The sequence below is a fragment of the Sesamum indicum genome, linkage group LG1 (genome assembly GCF_026168435.1).
Source record: "Sesamum indicum cultivar Baizhima isolate 11 linkage group LG1, ASM2616843v1, whole genome shotgun sequence".
Classification (NCBI taxonomy): Eukaryota; Viridiplantae; Streptophyta; class Magnoliopsida; order Lamiales; family Pedaliaceae; genus Sesamum; species Sesamum indicum.
In genome coordinates, this window is record NC_142657.1 from 10,763,384 (window position 1) to 10,782,794 (window position 19,411).

At 35.9% G+C, this 19,411-nt stretch overlaps 1 protein-coding gene and 1 long non-coding RNA gene across 3 annotated transcripts; both read left to right on the forward strand.

Annotated features, from left to right (window-relative positions):
- The first annotated feature begins 10,670 nt into the window (after positions 1-10,670).
- Positions 10,671-13,220, forward strand: LOC148789451 (uncharacterized). The gene is made up of 3 exons (XR_016067531.1): positions 10,671-12,796; positions 12,954-13,020; positions 13,150-13,220. It is a non-coding gene; the product is annotated as an uncharacterized LOC148789451 (long non-coding RNA).
- Positions 13,221-14,995: 1,775 nt separating this feature from the next.
- LOC105157444 (rRNA biogenesis RRP36-like protein) lies at positions 14,996-18,740 on the forward strand. 2 transcript variants are annotated; one of them, XM_011073856.3, is made up of 10 exons: positions 14,996-15,155; positions 15,473-15,585; positions 15,840-15,970; positions 16,054-16,120; positions 16,859-16,911; positions 17,119-17,173; positions 17,259-17,333; positions 17,434-17,551; positions 18,107-18,153; positions 18,247-18,740. In XM_011073856.3, the coding sequence occupies exons 2-10, from the start codon at positions 15,502-15,504 to the stop codon at positions 18,352-18,354; spliced, it is 738 nt and encodes a 245-aa protein (XP_011072158.1). In that variant the 5' UTR covers positions 14,996-15,155; positions 15,473-15,501; the 3' UTR covers positions 18,355-18,740. The 2 variants fall into 2 exon arrangements, with proteins under 2 accessions (XP_011072158.1, XP_088741549.1); XM_088885423.1 differs by having other exon boundaries at positions 15,012-15,151.
- The last annotated feature ends 671 nt before the right edge of the window (positions 18,741-19,411 follow it).

Sequence of the window (19,411 nt, forward strand, 5' to 3'; positions counted from 1 at the left end):
CACTATGATAAACTTTTTCTGTGCCTTAGCAGGTAGGAGGGGTCCTAGTATGTCAATGCCCCACTGGTCGAATGGGCACGTGGTCGAGATCGGAGTCATAGGTGTTGCAGGTGCATGTATCAGCGATGCGTACCTCTGGCAGTTCTCGCAAGCACGCACAAATTCCCTGGCGTCTTTTACTAACGTAGGCCAGAAATACCCCTGCCTTAATACTTTTAATGCCAACGGTCTAGCTCCCGAGTGGTTACCACAGCTCCCTTCATGGATTTCTCTCAGAACGTACGCAGCTTGATCTTCATTCAAACACTTTGCCAAGTGCCCTTCAATCGTTCTCTGGTATAACTGTGAACCGATCAGTGTGCATCTAGGTGCCCTCGATCTTATCTTCCGAGCTTTTAATGGGTTCTCTGGCAATACCCCCTCTCGCAGATAAGATGCGATTTCTTCTATCCATGCGCTCGAAGTTTCGGTCGTATGCATTTCTCTATTACTGGAAATTGAATGCTGCTTCTTGATCATCACCGTTATCTTTCTCTCTTTTATCCCCAACAGAAGGGCTCCGAACTTTGCTAGAGAATCTGCCCTCTCGTTCTCATCTCTCGGGATCTGCTGAAGTGAGCATTTATCAAAGCGTTGCATGAGTAGTTCAGCTCTCTCCTTGTAAGCTATCATTGTTTTTTCTTTAGCTTCATATATCCCTTGAATCTGCATCACGACTAACTGTGAATCGGTGTATGCCTCGAGGATGCGTGCTCCAGCTTCGTATGCCAACTCTAATCTTAAAGTCAGTGCTTCATACTCCGCCTCGTTATTTGTTACAGTAAACGATAATCGAACGGCGACTTCCATCTCAAGTCCACCGGGCCCTTCTATTACAATCCCCACGCCGCCATTATTCGCATTAGCCGACCCATCTACATGCAGCATCCAGATGCCTGGTTCTTGGGGTGGCTCTTCTGACGTTTCATTCATGAAGTCTGCAAGTACTTGTGCTTTTTCCGCGGTCCGGCTCTGATAACTAATATCGAACTCCCCCAGCTCGACCGCCCATTTGATCAATCGACCAGACGCCTCTGGTCGTGAAAGAATGTTCCGTAAAGGTTCGTTTGTCCTTACGACTATCTTATGCGACTGGAAGTATGGTCGTAATTTTCCCGCTGATACCACCAAGGCTAAGGCCAGTTTTTCCACTTGCGTGTACCTTTTCTCTACGCCTTGTAGCATTCGACTAACATAATAGACTGGATTCTGTCACTCTCCGCTTTCCTTTATCAAGATTGAACTTATGGCATTATCCGAAATTGCTAGATAGATATATAGTGTATCTCCTTCTCTAGGATTTACTAGCAGTGGTGGGGATCTCAAGTACTCTTTCTATTTTTGAAATGCTAGATCACAATCGCTAGTCCACTCAAACCTTTTGGCCTTTCTCAATATTTTGAAGAAATGTAAATTGCGATCTGCTGATTTAGATATGAAGCGATTAAGTGAAGAAATTCTACCTGTTAATTTCTGCACTTCCTTCACGGACGAGGGAGACTTCAGGTTCAGGATCGCTTCAATTTTCTCCGGGTTCGCTTCGATTCCACGTTCGCTAATCATGTAACCCAGGAATTTTCCTCCACCAACCCTGAAAGTGCATTTATTTGGGTTCAGCTTCATTCCATACCTTCTCATGATCGCAAAGGCCGCCTCCAAATGCTTTAGATGGTCTTTTGCTTTTTGGTTCTTCACAAGCATGTCGTCCACATAGATTTCCATCGTCTTTCCGATCAGGTTCGCGAACATCTTGTTCACCAGCCTTTGGTAAGTGGCCCCTGCATTTTTCAACCCAAATGGCATTACATTGTAACAAAATATACCTTTGTCTGTAACGAAAGATGTTTTCTCACAATCTTCTGTCGCCATGAAGATCTGGTGGTATCCCTGATAAGCGTCCATTATGGAGAATATCTCATGTCCTGCCGTAGAATCCACCAACAAATCGATCCGAGGTAAGGGATAGGGGTCTTTTGGGCAAGCCTTGTTCAGATCCGTGAAATCTGTGCACATTCTCCACTTCCCTGCTGTCTTAGGCACCATCACCACGTTGGCTAGCCAATTAGTGTACTGTACTTCTGATATATACCCGGCCTTCAGTAACTTGTTGACCTCCTCCTCAATAATACAATTTTTCTCCACTCCAAAGGCTCTCTTTTTTTGTTGAACTGGTTGTACGGTGGGATCGACGTTCAATCGATGCATTATCACCCCTGGGTCTATCCCCTTGAGGTCGGTGGGTTCCCAGGCGAACATGTCAACGTTTTTTCTGAGGAAGGTGATCATAACATTTTCGAACTCACCAAGTTTTGATCCTATCCTCGTCCTTTTACCGTGGCCTTCCTGCATAGGCTCGATTTCCTTATGGTCCATTGGTTCTATCCGTTCCATCAGCTTTGGTCGCTCCATCTTGCTTGAGTCTTCGCGCCTTCTCTTTTCGGTAACCTCGCCCTTTTTCAGGGACAAATTGTAGCACCTCTTCGTTTCTACTTGGTCACATAATACTTCTCCTATCCCATGTTGTGTAGGGAACTTCATTTTTAAGTGGTAAGTTGAGACGACTGCCCTGAAAGAATTAAGACCCGGTCTCCCGAGAATAACGTTACAAGTAAATGGTGTATCAATAACAAGAAACTTTACCATTAACGTCTTCTTTTTTGGTTCTTCACCGATAGACACCGGAAGGTCAATCGCACCGAGGGATTCTACTTCTGCTCCTCCAAAACCGACCAGAGGCATTTTCACAGGTTCTAATCTCACACTGTCCAAATCCATTTTCCTTAGTACCTCTCTGAAGATGATGTCTGCAGAACTTTCGTTATCAACTAAAACCTTATGGACCGTGAAGTTCGCTATATCCATCTTGATCACCATCGGATCGTTATCTGCACCTGCCCTTTCGCCCACGTCGCGGTCACCGAACACGATCTCTTGCTCAGTATTTATACTTATTAACTGAGCTCGTTTGTTCGATTTATATTCTCTTTCAAATCTTTTCCTCATTCTGCTGGAGCATCCGTCTGAGCCTCCTGCTATTATATGTATGATGCCTTTTCACAGGCGCATTGTCTCCCCTACCTTGATCATTTCCGCGTTCCCCCCAGATCCTTTTTCTACCTGGGCTTCTCGATCGGCTACGACAAACATCTTTCATGTCATAATGTTGTAATTTACCCTTAAAGTAGCCTTGTCGTAGCAGACGCTCGATCTCATCTCTGAGTTGATAGCATTCTTCTGTGTCGTGCCCTTTCTCCCGATGGAAACGGCAATATTTATTCGAATGTTTCTTCACTGGCGTGAGCCTTGTGTGCTTGGGCCACTGCAGTACATCATCTTTCTCCACCATCATTAGCGCTCTTGCTCTGGTCATGTTCAACGGTGTGTATTGACTGTATTTGGGTTGGTATGGGGGTTCTCTAGCTCTTTCAACTCTCGCTCGTGGTTCCTTCTCTCTTCCTCTTTGTTCTCGAACTTGACCTCGGTCCGCATTGTATCTCCATTCTTCATCCTTCATGGCATTCATTTCTTCTTCATCTATATATTTTTGTGCCATTGCCATGAGTTGTTCTACGTCTGCGGGAGGATCTCGAGCTAAAGCAGATGCGAAGACCCCTTTCTTCAACCCATGAATAAGAATGCTGATCATCATGTCAATACGAAGGTCTTGTACTTCTAACATTTCGTTGTTGAAGCATCCCATAAAACTTTTTAATGTTTCATTCTCTTTCTGCCGTATAGTAAAGAGATGTGTCGCGGACCGTCTTTGCTTCCTCTTACTAGCGAAGTGGAACGTAAATCTTTGAACAAGCTATTCGTGTGAGTCTATACTCCCAGGGTGTAAGCTCGTAAACCATTCCTGAGCCTTACCTGTTAAAGTAGTAGCAAACAGCTTAGCTATAATGGGATTGGGCTGCCCGTATAAGTTCATTACCATATCAAAAGCGGCCAAGTGCTCTTGGGGGTCTTTGGTGCCGTCGTACTTCGGGAGATCAGGCATCCTGAAGCTAGGGTTGACCGTCTCCGTAAGTATCTTGTTACAGAAAGGAGAGTTTTGATTATGTGAAACAATCTCCCCTCGTTTCTTGAGTTCATCGATCTGTTTTCCCAGTGTAGCTATTTGTTTGCTGACATTGTCTACCTCCGCCCTCGAGATAGCCGGGCCCCTCTGACGGCTTCGATCGCGGCTGCTAGACCCGACCTCTGAGGGGGCATGATACATGGGGACTGTTCCCTTTTTTGCTAGTTCCTTCCGACATATGTTCCGAGTCTTTAAATAATTTCTTCTTTGTAGTTTCTTTTTCCAACAGAGTAGTAGTCCTCCTCTCGTAGGCTACGACCGCATTTCTACTAGCTTCTTCAATCATTTGCTGGAGTTCGGCCCTTGTCATCTGGATCATCGGTTCTCTGGTTTCCACAGGTGTCTCCATATCGGGCATGTTTTCTTTGGAGTGTCTCTCCATCTCTTCCCACAGACAGCGCCAAATTGATCGGGCTAGAAATGGAGATGAAACGCAAGTAATTTGTCCACTTTCTTCTCTCAATCCAACGAAGTACCTGTAGGACAGAAAACACGTCAAACTAGTCGGGTCGATTAGTCGGACAGAAAACACTTTCTTCTATAAGACTCCGACACTCAAGTTAGAAAAGTGAGATCGAATAATTAATCTTTTAGTGATAGAATTCTCATAAATTTTGTAATTACCTTCCGCAGTATAACTCTGATCATATTTATACAATCCCGACTTTTCTTGTACGACTGCCACGCGTCTTAATCTTGAGCCTTCTCCACCACTTAATTAGGCGGCCAATATGGAATCATGCGTTTGGGTCGCCTAATTAGCTATATTCTCGCAATCTGGTTGCCTTAATCACGCTGTGAGATTTCTTGCTCTATATGGAATAAAAAGGACCGTTGAAGTGCGAAATGTCATTAACCACGATTATGTCTTTTAGAAATATGTCTTTTAGAAATTCAATCCTCATCAACCACGATTTCATGGGGAGTGTTATGAGTAATATCAACCGCCTCTAAATGAGATATAATTGCCTGTGTTTGTAGTCGAGAGCCCTTGAAAGCATTTGCATCCGGGCTAACGCCTAAATAAGTCAGGCGATATTCCTGCCATTGTTGTGTTTGTGCGGTTGATATCAACTCCTATCACCGACTCGCCATCTATTGGGAGTGTCCCATATTATTTGGATATCTTGTAGGGTAATTGTGTTGGGCTTGTTGAGATAATACAGTCCCATCACGAGGGTCGTACAATAATCGTCTTTCTATTTGTACAAAAAATTAATTTGTCTAACCCCACATGAAATATTTGTAAGAATATAATATGGTAAACTCTTATGAATGAAAGTAACACGAGATGTTTGATTTGAAAATGCTTGAATGAAAGTAGCACGGTAAACCCCAGCCTTTTATAGACATTCGACTAGTCAGATTTAAATTTAAAGTGATAGTGATAGGTCACATTGATTGACCCATCACTATGGACGTTAGGTGGCAGTTAGTCGCGACCAGCCTTAATTTAAGACTGGGCGCTGGCAGCCTTGTTGATTTAACAAGGCTGACGACGGTCAGCCTTGTTGTTTAATACAAGGCTGACCATCATCAACCTTGTGTTTTTTAATTGTTAGCCTTTTAATTAAATAAGGATGACACATCGTTCAACTTTTTTTTTTAAAAATAAAAAAGTTGGTGGTAGGTTTGATTGCATGTATAACTAGTTGCGGTTATGTGCTTGAAATAGACGCAACAACCCATTCAGTCTTTGTCATCTCAAATACAGTCATGCATTATTTCTCTGATTCTTGCAACTATGTCTACTTCATCTTCTCGCATTGAAGTTTTTGTGTATTTTGGTGGTGAATTATCGAGCGATGGATGGTCTGTTACATATGATCAAACGCCCATTACTGAGGATTTCTCGTTCATCCAGGTATGCTCAATTTCTGTCAAAGATTTATCAAAAAATTGGCTGAGTTAGTGCCACCAGTGAGCTAGCTGTGAACAAACACCTAAGGGGAAAGAAGCACAAGTCAAAAGAGGTTGCATTGAGAGCTCAGAATGCTGCAAAAAACTATAGCATCGGACTGTTACCAAAGAAAGCTACCAAGCCTATCCAGGTTCCAGGCACAGAGGAAGGGGTGAAATTTACATTTCACTCTTTGGTGTATATATGCTTGGTAGGAGTCTCCTCTCAGAAAGCTTTGAATGATCATAACAATGGGAAGAAACATATCCGGCAAGAATAATTATACTTCATTGTATTTTTTACAATTGTACAATAAAAATATATACTATTATATTTATATAATTAATTGTAATTTTTTTAATTAATATAATTTTAATATTATGATTTTTTGGACTTTAATATATTGTTAAAAATTAATTTTATATAATTAATTTATAAAAAATTTAATTAAATGAAATTTAAAAAAAATGCCCCAAGTTGCGTTTTCTAATCACAACTTGGGCTTTTTTATAAAAGAAATTATTTTTTATTCCAAGTCATGGTGTCATATTAATATTAATATATTATAATAAATTATATTAATATAATTTTTTATTTTTTTGTAATAAATAAACAATTAACTCGGTGCCCCATCGATGGGAGAGCGGCGAAAGGCCACCGGTCTTGAATAGCTCATTCCTGACACCGGTGCGTCTGGTGATGTTACCAATCTCTGTCCTCGATGGCCAGTCTCCGCCTCTTGATGCGGCCAGAAGACGTGCAAATCATCATTGTGGTGGCAGCTCGTAGCCTCGACCAGTGGGGGAAGAAGAAGAAGTGGAGAGAATGGGCCAGAGAATGGGCCAATCGAGCTATTATTAAGTATGATTACATATGTACTTGGGCAGCAAAACCAAAAAAAAAAAAAAAAAGAGTTATAAAAAAACACAAACAGTCAAAGACACGCCTAGACAAGGTGTAAACTGTTGCACTATGTTTATATTCATATTTTTGCATTTTTCAAAACAAGATAAAACACATTCAATGTTTATTTTTATGTTTTTACACCTTATCTCTGTGTTTTTTTAATTTTCAACTTTCTATATAATATATATATATACACAGTTATATATATAATACAAAAGATATATGATTTGACATTAAACAGTAATTTTTTTCTCTCAAATCCCAACACCAAACCTACACCATTTATTTTAAAATATTTTAAATTATCTCAAAACACAAATCCAAATATACCATCTATTTTCAATATACGCTTACTTATCTCTATTTTTCTCTCTTTATCTTCAAAACACAAAACAAAATACTCAAAATACAAGTCCAAATATAATATTGCAATATTTGAATTTGATTTTGGCCCATCTAAAGAATTGTCCGAAACCAAATCCAAACATTCTAATGTGTTTTTCCTTTCTCCCTCCCATCCAGCCACATGGGTTGGATTGCAAAACCAGACCTCCTAATAGGGGCTAATGGAGATTAATCTCAGGCCCAATAAATTTCCACTGGGCCCAACTCATTATGGACGAGGGTGGATTTCTAGCCCAATGTAAACAACCCCTAGTATTATTATCTTCTTTTTAGTGTGAATTTGAATTTTGGATTACACATTCTGTTTCGTACCAATAATTACCAATATTTGTTTCCTAATAGTTGAGGTCAAATATTACCTACCAACATCGAATCTTTGCCAAATGCGTTTGAGTGGGCTAAAAGTATATGTTGAGCTGTGTGTTGATTCTTACGTGATTATATTTTTTGTTTTTAGTGATATTAAATTAATTATAAAGATTCTGCTCGACACACATAATGCAGGCACAATTCGTCTTGATAGATATATGGAGTGCTAGCTAGGGGTGTTTTCCTATTTTGTAACAACAAAAAAGAAAATCTATATTATGAACATATATTATTACGTAATCAATTTCAGATCTGTACATGCGATGGCGGCTGTTAACTCAATTAAGACCAACCACGAGATGAATAATATAATTGGCCAATTTAACTTATAATAAATTTTATTTTATTATTATAATTGTCAATATAATTAATTAACGTGCATATCTTAATTTTTGTGTATACAAAATTGCGACTAATAAAACAACAACAAAAACAATAATAATAACAGTAAAGATTAATTACATTTAGACCCCCTCTAAAAACACAAACAGAAGCAAAAGCAGCAATAGCAAAGATCGTCTTCGAATACCATTGCATTTTTCCTTACAATTCTAACCTTGGCTGGTATAAGTGAAAAAGAGCAGTCATAAGGGGCGTAGCGTATGTGTGAGAAGAGGTGCATCTAGTCTTTTTTTAGACTGACTGTTGATTATAATCAACTCCTATCTTACAAAACAAGTCAAGCCCTAAGCAAAACTACACTTTTTCTCGAATAAGTTCTGAAATTACACTTACACCCATTTTAGAAAATTTTCCTTTCACCGATACCCTCTGTTAGGGTTTGGACGAAAAATAAAGACGCTAACAAAAAAATGCATAAATTTATAATTTTATCCCTCATTTAACATTTCTATGTATATTTTTGTGCTTATAAAGGAAATATATATATATATATATATATATATACGTGTGTGTGTGTGTTGTGTGTGTGTGGAGTGAGGTTACAGTAATATAACTATTTTTTCCTTATAAGTCAAAATTATTACATGAGAACGATAAATGAGAAGTAAATTTGAAAGTCTATGTAATTTTTTGCTAATGTCAATATTTTTAATACAAACCCTAACAGAATGAGACCGAGTGTAAACAATGAATTTTTTAAAAGGGTGTCAATATAATTTTAGAACTTTTTTAAAAAACAGTGTAATTTCGTATTTTTAAAGAGAGTTTAAACGTAATTAGCCCTAATTAATAATAAAAGGAATTTCTGATACACTTAGTGTATGAATTATATTTGATAATTACTTAGCATGGGCATATACAGAACACTTGTAATGTTGTTTCAAATTACACAATTAATGTCGATACACTAAAATATGTCCCTTCTTATCCGATCCAATATTAAGTTTACTTCAATTTTTTTGAACATGTGATAAAGTGATGTAGTCTGTAATAAATTCATATAAATTTGTATAAATTAATAATATCAGAACTATGTAATGTTATTAATTTAAAGAAATATTAATTAATTGACAAAATTGATAATTTTATTAATTTAAAGAACTTTTTTTCGATTCGATGAATCTACACTATTTTTCATGAATAAAATGACTTTGCAACCAATTACGTGGAAGGAAACACTCGTAGCAGCAACTACTCTTTCCAACTTTTGGTTGCATTATCATGCAACATTAGAGCTTTTGAATGCAGTAAGAAAAGTTAGAGATGAAATATAATTAAATTTAAATTTTAAAAAAAATATCAATAGAATTATATTTACTAAGTTGTCCTAATTAATATTATAGAATTATTAATGTACAAGATTGAAGGGATCATAAATTTATAAAAAGTCTTCAAAAAAATTATTATCTTATTAATTTATCGAAATTATTAATTTAGACATTCTGCCCCAGTATTATGTTTAGAGATTATTAATTTATCGAGTATTAATTATAAAGGTTTTGTTTTACAAGGTATACTATATTCTTGGAGGATATGTTTAATTTGTCGCTGACAGCGGTGATGCACGAATGACGGATGCACAATGGTGTGCGATTGAATTTGCCGGAGGAGTTGATTGGAGAAACCCGGTGGGAAGTTGACGGAGGCGAGTGAGGAAGACGATCACATTTTTTATTATTTTTTTTATTTTTTCAAAATTAAATTCAAAAATGTTGAAATAATGATAAAATTGCACTGAACTTGGGGAGAAATTTTTGGGAAAAATACCAGAATGGATAAAAAAAAATAGGATAAATTACAACGAGTTTCTTTGAGGTTTGTCATAATTACGTAGACCTAATTTGTTGTTTGAAAAATTATGAATACTTTCTTAAATTATAAATAACTTAACGAGTATCTTTTCATGACAGGCAACTCATTGTAGGGGGCATCTGTTACAGTATTTGCAATTTTAGAGAAGTAGAATAATTTTTTAAGCAACGAAAAGTATTTATAATTATAATAAATATCAAGAAAGCCCATTATAACTTATCCAAAAATTAATTGGATTCGGACGTGATCAGATCAGAACCCAACCCTGCTATGATACATATTGATACAAAAGAAGCCAACACAGATACTGGTGGGCTTTGTCTTATTGTTCGAAAAATTATAAATTTGTCTCAAATTTTAACCATTGTACATGAGACTCAATTATCACTAACTTAATATGAAAATTTTCCATTCTATGTAAATAAAAAATAATTTTTTTCCTATTACTACCTATTCTCAATTTAATCCTGTAATTTTTTATTACGTATTAATTCCATCCCACGATGCACACATGTTGTACAATATAATTTACTAAGAATGTATATATAAATACTCATCCTCATTTTTAAAATATAATTTAAATAAATTCTATGTTTGAACAAAATATGTCAATTATACGTTAATCCAACACCAAATTGTGATAAAATATTCCTATCCATGCAATCGAAAATATAAAAAGAAAAAGGCAAAGCAAAATAAAAAAATAAACTATAGATAGAAATATATCTAACTCGACAATATAAAAACCAAAATACCCCTCCCGAATTCCCACTCAAGCCGGATCATGCCCCGACCCAACCCTATCAGGACCCGAAATCAGGGCCGTTTGATGACTTTATATTTGGAAGCTCGAATAATGATACATGGATTCACACGAATACGAATATTTTACCTATAAATATTCCAACTGTTTTGAGTAATAGTAAGTTATTTAATACCTTCTACTATCTTATAAGCTTTTCGATCTCTCGAACTGTTCAATGAACCTAATGGATCTTCTACTCATATACCGAATACCCGATCCGAATTACTTGACGGGCAACCAAGAAATATTTGAGAGGAGAAGTTACAAAGGCAAAGTGAAATTAGTGAATTAGATTTTAAGCAAGTAAAATTGCAATAACAGGAGTATATATACTAGATCTACGCCTCAAACCCACAATCTTCATTCTCAAGTAGGTGGATCATGTACGGTTGCGAACAGATACGGATTATTCAGAGCAGAGCATATGAGCAACTACGACGATGATGAGATTTTCCATCAACGGTTTGAGATGAGAACGCTAATATAAACGACGGTGGCGGTGGAGCGACGATCCCGGTATCCTCTGCCACCTTCTTTTCCTCCTAATCCTGTTGGGCCTCTGCCACTTTCAGGGCCACCATTTCCTCCACCTGCCGCATCGCCGTGCGTGGCCGCCGCCGCTATTATGGTGGCTGCTAGTATTGCCACCAAGACGGTGAATCTCGCTACTCTCGCTTTCCCACTCATTGCCTTCACCTGAAGCTAAGTATAAAAATTAGAGTTTCGGTGCTGTTTGGCTAAGTTTATCTATAAGACGATTAGCGGCATAGTTATAGTTTTGGTTCTCATATATTTTTACTAATTGTTTTTCAATCTCTAAATATATTAAAATTCTATTTTAGTTTTTCAACTTTTAAAATATTTAACAGTTTTGCTCCTTAAACATAATTAATGACCATTTCACCCTTTCGAAGAAAACATATAGTCCGATTATTTTTTCCCTATGCTCGTGATTAGGCCAAACATGCTTCCAAAAATAAAATTAAGTCTCCATAAATTTATACACTAGAAAAAAATTTAATATTGTTTACCATGGTAAATGATTACTATTAATTACGGTTAAACAAAACTAATGCAAAAAACTAACTTTTCTATCACGAAAAATTTATTTGTCACGACTAAGAACTGTGGCAAATGTTTTAGCCACCTTCACAGTAACCACGGGCAATAATCGTTTTATTACCGTGGTTAATAACTATTTGCTACGATTATTTATTTTTAACCATAATAATTAATCGTAGTAAAATATTATAATTCTTTTACATCACATAACAATTTATTTAATCACATTGTTTTTGGGGTATTCAAAGTTCTCGATTTTATGGACTTTCTCCAACCACACTACCCACGAATACCGAGGATTTGGAATACCAGGAAATAAGGCGATGAAAAAAAAGATACAGTATGAATTTATGGAAGCTTAGTTTTATATTCGAAAGCATATTAGGCCTGATTATGAGCATGCAATGCCACTAAGATGATCCTCTCCAAGTTATTATACAATAAAATTACCGGTTTACTTTCGACAATCACCTCTTCTTCCCAAAGTGGATTTGTTCCAGGGAGACTCATTGGAGATAACATAATTTTGGCCCAAGAAATGATCCACTCGCTTGATCAAAGGCACAGTAAAGGTAAAGTTGTAATCAAACTTGACATGGCTAAAGCCTATGATAGAACTCGATGAAAATTTTTGTACTCTATATTTCATGCCATGGGTTTCCCGCATAGATTTATCCTGCCTATTAAAAATGCTGTTGAGAACTGATGGTTCACAGTTTTGCTTAATGTGAAACTTCTGGTTTTTTCAAATCAACCAAAGGTCTTAGATAAGGTGAGCTTATCTCCCCTACTCTTTTCATACTGGCTATTGAAGCTCTTTCTCGTGATCTTGATTTCTTATTTAGGACTAACCTTACTATGTACTATCAGTCACACTACAGAATTCCTGTCACTCACTTTTCATACGCAGATGATGTCAGTATTTTTACTAACTCAGAGGAGGACAATCTCAACAATCTAATGGTTTTTCTGAACCTGTATGAATCATCCTCTGGGCAAAAGATCAATTTTTTGAAAGGTACTTTCGTACCCAGTAAGAAGGCCAATTTACTTTCCTAAAGGATAAAAAACATCACAGGCTTCACTATGAAAGAGCTTCCCATTGGGACTCCACTTTGTAAAGGTAGGGAAAAAAAATTCCTTTTTGCGAATCTTATTGACAAAGGTCGTTGTAGGATTTCAAGCTGGGGGCAGATTACAACTCATCAAGAGTATTCTCTTGTCTATGCCCATTTATCTCATGCAAGTACTGAACCCTCCTATTGCAATTATACAAAAATTGGATCAGCTCTTCGCTAGATACTACTGGGGCACTACTGATTCTCAAAAGAAAATTCATTGTACCATCGAACATTGCCACCCTCATTGCAGGATCAGCCCTATTGGAAAGCATCCAAAGATGGCAGGTTCACAACATCATTAATTTGGAAGGAAATCAAAGATCATAGAACAATCACTCCTATCTTCAGGAACATATGGACTCCACTTTTCGCTGAGACTATTTCGCCAATCTTGGATGCTCAGCTGAGACTACCACCATCATCACTCAGGACCAACTTTATGGTAAGATTTCAGGTATTGTTAAACTTGACCGTCTCAATATGCCATACTTCTGACTTTCATAGTATTTCTTGTTCCAATTATTTGTTAGTTGAAATTAAAAGTATTATGAAACCATGCTCATTTTTTGTTTCGTGGAAGCATAGGATTCACCTCACAAACTGATTCTTACTAGTTCATGCTGCTCTGGAATTCTTGTTTATAGTCATAAAGGATTTGCTCTCGTCCTTTCTGCTTACTATGGTACCCTTGATATTGTACCACTTTTGATTTGTTGTGTCTGGAACGTGTCTGTTGGAGGTGCTCTCAAAGAAATTATCATCAAAATCGATGTGTGTTGAAATCATCAAAAACTATAAAATAGAGTAAACGATAAATTATTGTGGTCGTGGAAACATATAAAAACATTCTCATATTCTCATGTTGAATTCTTGCATAATAATTTTACAAAATAAAAGAATGCTATCGATGGTACCCTATTAACTAATTATCCCAACTACAAAAGTAACGGCACCATGGTATATGAACCAATATTGTGTACAACTTCCACAAATATGGGGGCAAAATATATATTGTCATTCGACTTATGTCTATTTTTATATTTTGATATTTTTTATTTTTTGATTTTTTGATCAACTTATAATTTTATAAAATTTGTACTTTGTCATATTCGATCATTTTTTTGTTGATTTTTTTATTGAAAAAATATCATATGTTGTGCATATGTGAAAAATCACATAACATAAACTTTGAGTATCACATGTGCACTACATTTGATGTTGTTTTAACAAAAAAAACTTAATTAAAAAATAGTTACAAAAGGCAAAAATGCAAAATTTTATAAAATTGAGATGGTAAGTTGACCAAAAAAAATTAAATATAAAAATATAAAAACGGTCATAGTTCAAAATGTAATTAATCCTAAATATCATATACGTAATTGTTTATTATGACATAATTTATTTTTATTAGACACGTTAATTATTTATTTTTATTTACATATTAAATTACTGCTGATCAAATATTTATAAATAAAGATATTATTAAAAAATAATTTAATAATTTTTCGATCACCTTAAACTTTTACTTATAAATCCATCTCCGATGCAATGTCAACTTATCTTCATTCACTTATTTTTAAGTTAAATAAATAATATGCATTAAGTTTTTCAAGAAATTCAATAAAGACGACTCTAATATAATATATAAATAATTTAATATAGAAAATAATTTTAATTAATGGGTAAATTACAATGAATTATTCTGAACTTATCATAATTACAAATATTTATCGTTGTTTCAAAAATTATAAATATCCATAAAATTAATGAACGTTTAACAAATACCTTTCATGACAGTCTATTATAAAAATAATTGTCAAGCGATCGCTGATTTTAAAAAATTATTTACAATATTTTAAATAACGATAAAATATTTATAATTATAATAAAGTTTAGGGGGTCATTTGTAATTTACCTTAAAATGGAATACATCACTTGTATTTTTGCACCTCTTTTCTTTAGGAAAAGATTATTGTGTGGATTTTTAAAGAAATTGCGATATAATATTTTAAGATTTGCAAATAACTTTTTACTAATTTGTTTAATATATTATATAAATTAATTTCATTAAAGATCTTCTTCCCCCTAAATTCCAGCGAGAACTCAACCCTAACTCACAGATAGCAGCGAACAATCGAACTCGCGTCACCGGATTTCGTCGACCGAGCATCACCGAACTTCCCGCTTCCCACCGCCGTAAACGTCGTTGCCTGAGCAGCGCCCAACTTTATCGCCTCGCACCGCTGAAATTCGTGGGTAATTTCTTGCTTTTATGTTGAGAAAGAAAAGGTTCAATTGGGGATGGTGGTTCACTGAAAAACGTGTAACTAGGGTCGCTTGGTTTTCAGATTTAAACACTGTCTTTTGTCTTTTATTTTCAGGTAATAACAGCTTTGTTTTATTGATGGTGTTTTATGATTCTTTTGGAAAAATTTGGTATTAAAGTAAATTCTCCGAGGGGTTGAAGTAGAAATAACGTAGTGAATAAGAACCCTATATGTTCTTTTATCCTTGATTTCGAATTCTGGATATGAGTATCATCTGAATCGGCAGTTTCAATTTTGTTCGAGCAGTGATATTTTTGGGTGTCCCAAGAATTGAGATGAAGAAACCCGAGCCTGCTACTGCAACTTCAAGTAAAATTAGATTTGACGATAGTGATGACCATGAGTTGTCGTCTGAGGATGTAAGTAATCTGTCCGGGCTTGTTTTACGTGTTGAGCTGGTTGTTCTGCTGTTTGGATACCCATGGTGGCATTTTTTTTGTTGCAATTATTTTATGCTTTAGTCCATACGTGTTTCAACCAAAATATGCCCTGGAGCTATGTCTTTACCTTTGATTATTTGTGGTTGATATACCGGCATTTTTTTTTGCATTTGAATATCATAGAAATGTCACGTCAGATATTAGGGTATCTGTAAAAGGTTTGATATATATAGGAGGGTGAAATAGAGCGGGAGCTCGCCGAGGTAACGTTTGAGGAGTTGCAGAGAGCAAGGTCTGATGGCTCTGAAATGGTTTATAGGAAGCAGAACATGGAGAAGAAAGGCAGTCGAGCGAATAAGAATAGGTTTCTATTGTTTAATTCTTTTCCATATCGATTTCTTGTGGGTAATGGATTTCTTTTAATGGTTCAGTTTGGAATTTGTTTAGGCCAATGGAGATGAGTAGCAAGAAGCCTGTCAGCAGATTCAGAGAAGTTATTCAAGTGCCTAAAAAGGTGAGCTTCATTGTCATCTGTTTGATTTATAATTAATTGTTGGAATCTTTAATCCTTCTCCATCCTATTCTATGTAACATATCCAAACCTTGACAGTTTTTTATTTATGATTTTAAGGTTTTTGCTTATGTTATTGGTTAAAGACTTAGAGATGCTTGTACTCATTTAGGATTTTCCAGGCAACATATACAGTCGCTTTATCTTGCCTTGTCATTGGAAAGTATGTTCAATTAGACTGAGTAGTTCCTCATGCTATTTCAACATGGAATTAGACTGAGTTGTACCTCATGCTATTTGTACATGAAACATCCTAGTTTGCAGTTCTTGGACTTGATTGCAATTGGCTACCTGATTTACTTTTATGTTGGTTAGACTGACCTAGGACTGCTGGATAAGTGTCTTACTTAACTTGGGCTTGCTTGCATGCTTTATGAGTTTCTCACTCATGTTGGAGAGTAATGTTTGTATGGTCAGCCTGAGAATTTCACAATGGATTGGCAGGGGTCAACCAGGATTGAGATTGGAGCAGGTACTTAGGCTGGCACATAGTCTTCTGGGAAACCTTTTTTTCACAAAGATAGAAATTTTTCAATCTTTTACTGGACCGAGTGATGGTCATGTGTTGGCTTTGCATTTTGCTGCTTCTTTATTGTATCTATATCTTGTTAAGAGTAATACACTCTGGCACCACCCTCCAATTTAAATGTGGTTAAAAATCACCCTGTACTTTATCTTCAGGTGGTACGGGATCCTCGTTTTGAATCATTATGTGGCAATCTTGATGTGGACGGGTAAGCTTTCTATTAAGCTAGGCCTCTTTCTTGTTCAGCTTTGTATGTGTGTATTGATTTGAACATCCTTCACATGTGTTGTTGCTGTATGAACTATTATAATGTTGAAGTATAAACAATTGTATGGTCTCTTCATTGGTTTATTACAGAATACATCTCATGATACAGTTCTTGGATTTGATTTGACATGATACTATGGAACTGTAGGTTCAAGAAGAGATATAACTTTCTTTATGAGAATATACTTCCAGCTGAAAAAGAGGTATGCTTCAAATTCAGATGCTTTCTTAATAAAGGTGCTTTAGTGCAATCTTCTGCTGGCATGATTTCCATTTTGGGATCTGTAGGAACTAAAGAAACAGATGAAGAAAGCAAAAGATCCAGAAGCCATAAAGGAATTAAAGTATCGAATGGCCCGGGTTGTAAGTGCTCATTCAAGTTTATGTATTATAAGTCATTTAGCATATTGCCTACAAGTTGCCACTGACTTTTAAGTTCCTTTAAACACTTTACATGTACTAGGATAAAGAATTGAAGTCCGCAGTAACAAAGCGCACTGAGAAGGATATATTGGCTGAGCATAAGAAGAAAGAGAGGGAAGCTGCAAAGAAAGGCAAACAACCTTATTATCTGAAAAAATGTAAGAATTTCTGTTTCTCGTTCTCACTTGGACTAACTTTTTGGCTTTATCATAAAGCTAGAACACACATAAACTGGTTTAATTATGTTTGCTAATGTAGAGGAATTGACTTTCTTTTCCCATCTGATCTATTTCTCCTTACCGGTTTTATGATGGTAAGGCAACAAGGAACCTAGGTCCAAGTCTTTTGACCGGTAGTCAAATGATAAAAGCAGAAAAAACTAAGAACTAGGAATTAGAGAAAAGGAAGAATGGACAAATGTGGGTTCACTTAACATTTTTTCCATCCCTTTTCTGTTCCTGGTGGATAGAGGAACACTTTGAAATTATATACCGTGCTTGGTTTAGGACGATCCTAAATTACCCCTTTGGTAGGATGCTGTTGTTTTTGCATTAATTGGCTTTCCTTTACTATTTAGTTTGTATCATCTATTCACTTGTTATGCAAAAGAGCAAATTAAACAGAATGATTAAGGGGTGGAAAAGAAGGTGAGGAGTCAGTAATATAATAGGGAACGAAACTTTGAAATTTTAACATGATGTTTTTGCTTGCAGCGGAACTTCGGAAGCAAAAGCTTGTTGAGAAGTACAAGGAACTCAAGGTATTGGGACTAGAAATGATCAATTTGCACTTTTTGATGCTGTTCTCTTCTATTGCCTTATTTACAATGATTGTTCCATTTGTGACTTATCAGGATTCTGGCAAACTTGAGGCTTTTATTGAGAGAAAGAGAAGGAAGAATGCTGCAAAGGACCACAGATACATGCCATATCGACGCCCTGCTGAAGAAGGAAGCCAATAGAATCACTAAGTTTTTCTACTAACTACTCAATTGAAAGCCTGCGCTCCTTTCTGTTGCAACTATTCTGCAGACATGCTTTTCCAGTTTGGTACGCAGGAAGGATGCTAATCATGCGATACATTGTTGTGCATTGACTGATTCTACGAGTTATGGCTATCTTATCTTTACCCTTCGGTCGAAGATGTGCAAATGTCTTAATGAAGCAGGGGAAAGTTGCATGGTTTTGTCTTTGTTTGATGAGGAGCGTTTGACCGACATGGAACTCAGAATTCTTCTTCCAGTTCTGCCTTAATTTATCTAGTTACTATACTGTAGTATGAATCTGCCAGAGCTTCTTATTGCCAGGGTGTTAAAGCACCAACTTGATGACTTGGTTATGACTTAAACAGGGTAGCATATATTTAAGTACAGCAACAACTTTAGCTCTGAGCAGCAATATTGCTGCTCAAACACGTACAGTTGGACTAGAGCAACCACCTGAAACCTATATAATGCATATATAATGCACGGACAGGAACATGGCTTGGACGCACTTCGGATGTGTCAAACACGGCATCAGCATATTCAAAATTATAAATAAAATAAGAAAAAAGGACACCACGTTGGATATGTTTTTGACATGTTTAGTTTTTTTTTTATATATATTTTTCAAAAAGGTTTTGATTTTTTCTTAAATAAAAAAAAAAGCTTTGAGCTTAATAAAAAAAAATCTCTCGAACTACAAGTTTTGAGATGAAATTACTAAAATTTTAAGAGATAATTATGATGATATAATTAATTTGAATGACTAGAATTTTTTCATTGCGTACTTCTTAAAATAAATTGATTATTTATATTTTTTTAGCACATTTGATTAATAATTAAAATGTATAATATATTTATTTTATCTTGATGATATTTTTTTATATGTATATTTTAATTTTTAAGAAATTTAATTTAGTAAATACATATATTATATATAGCTGTGTCGTGTCTTGAGCCGGAATTCATTTCGGCTTGTCCATGCATCATAGCCTGAAACTTTCTGGATATGGCGGGGAACGCTTCGCCAAAATTC

Excerpts from the sequence above, each read along its gene's own strand:
- LOC105157444 (XM_011073856.3), top strand. The coding sequence starts at position 15,502 with ATGAAGAAACCCGAGCCTGCTACTGCAACTTCAAGTAAAATTAGATTT. Across the intron at positions 15,971-16,053 it reads AGTCGAGCGAATAAGAATAG|GCCAATGGAGATGAGTAGCA; the intron begins GTTTCTATTGTT and ends GAATTTGTTTAG. Across the intron at positions 18,154-18,246 it reads AGAAGTACAAGGAACTCAAG|GATTCTGGCAAACTTGAGGC; the intron begins GTATTGGGACTA and ends GTGACTTATCAG.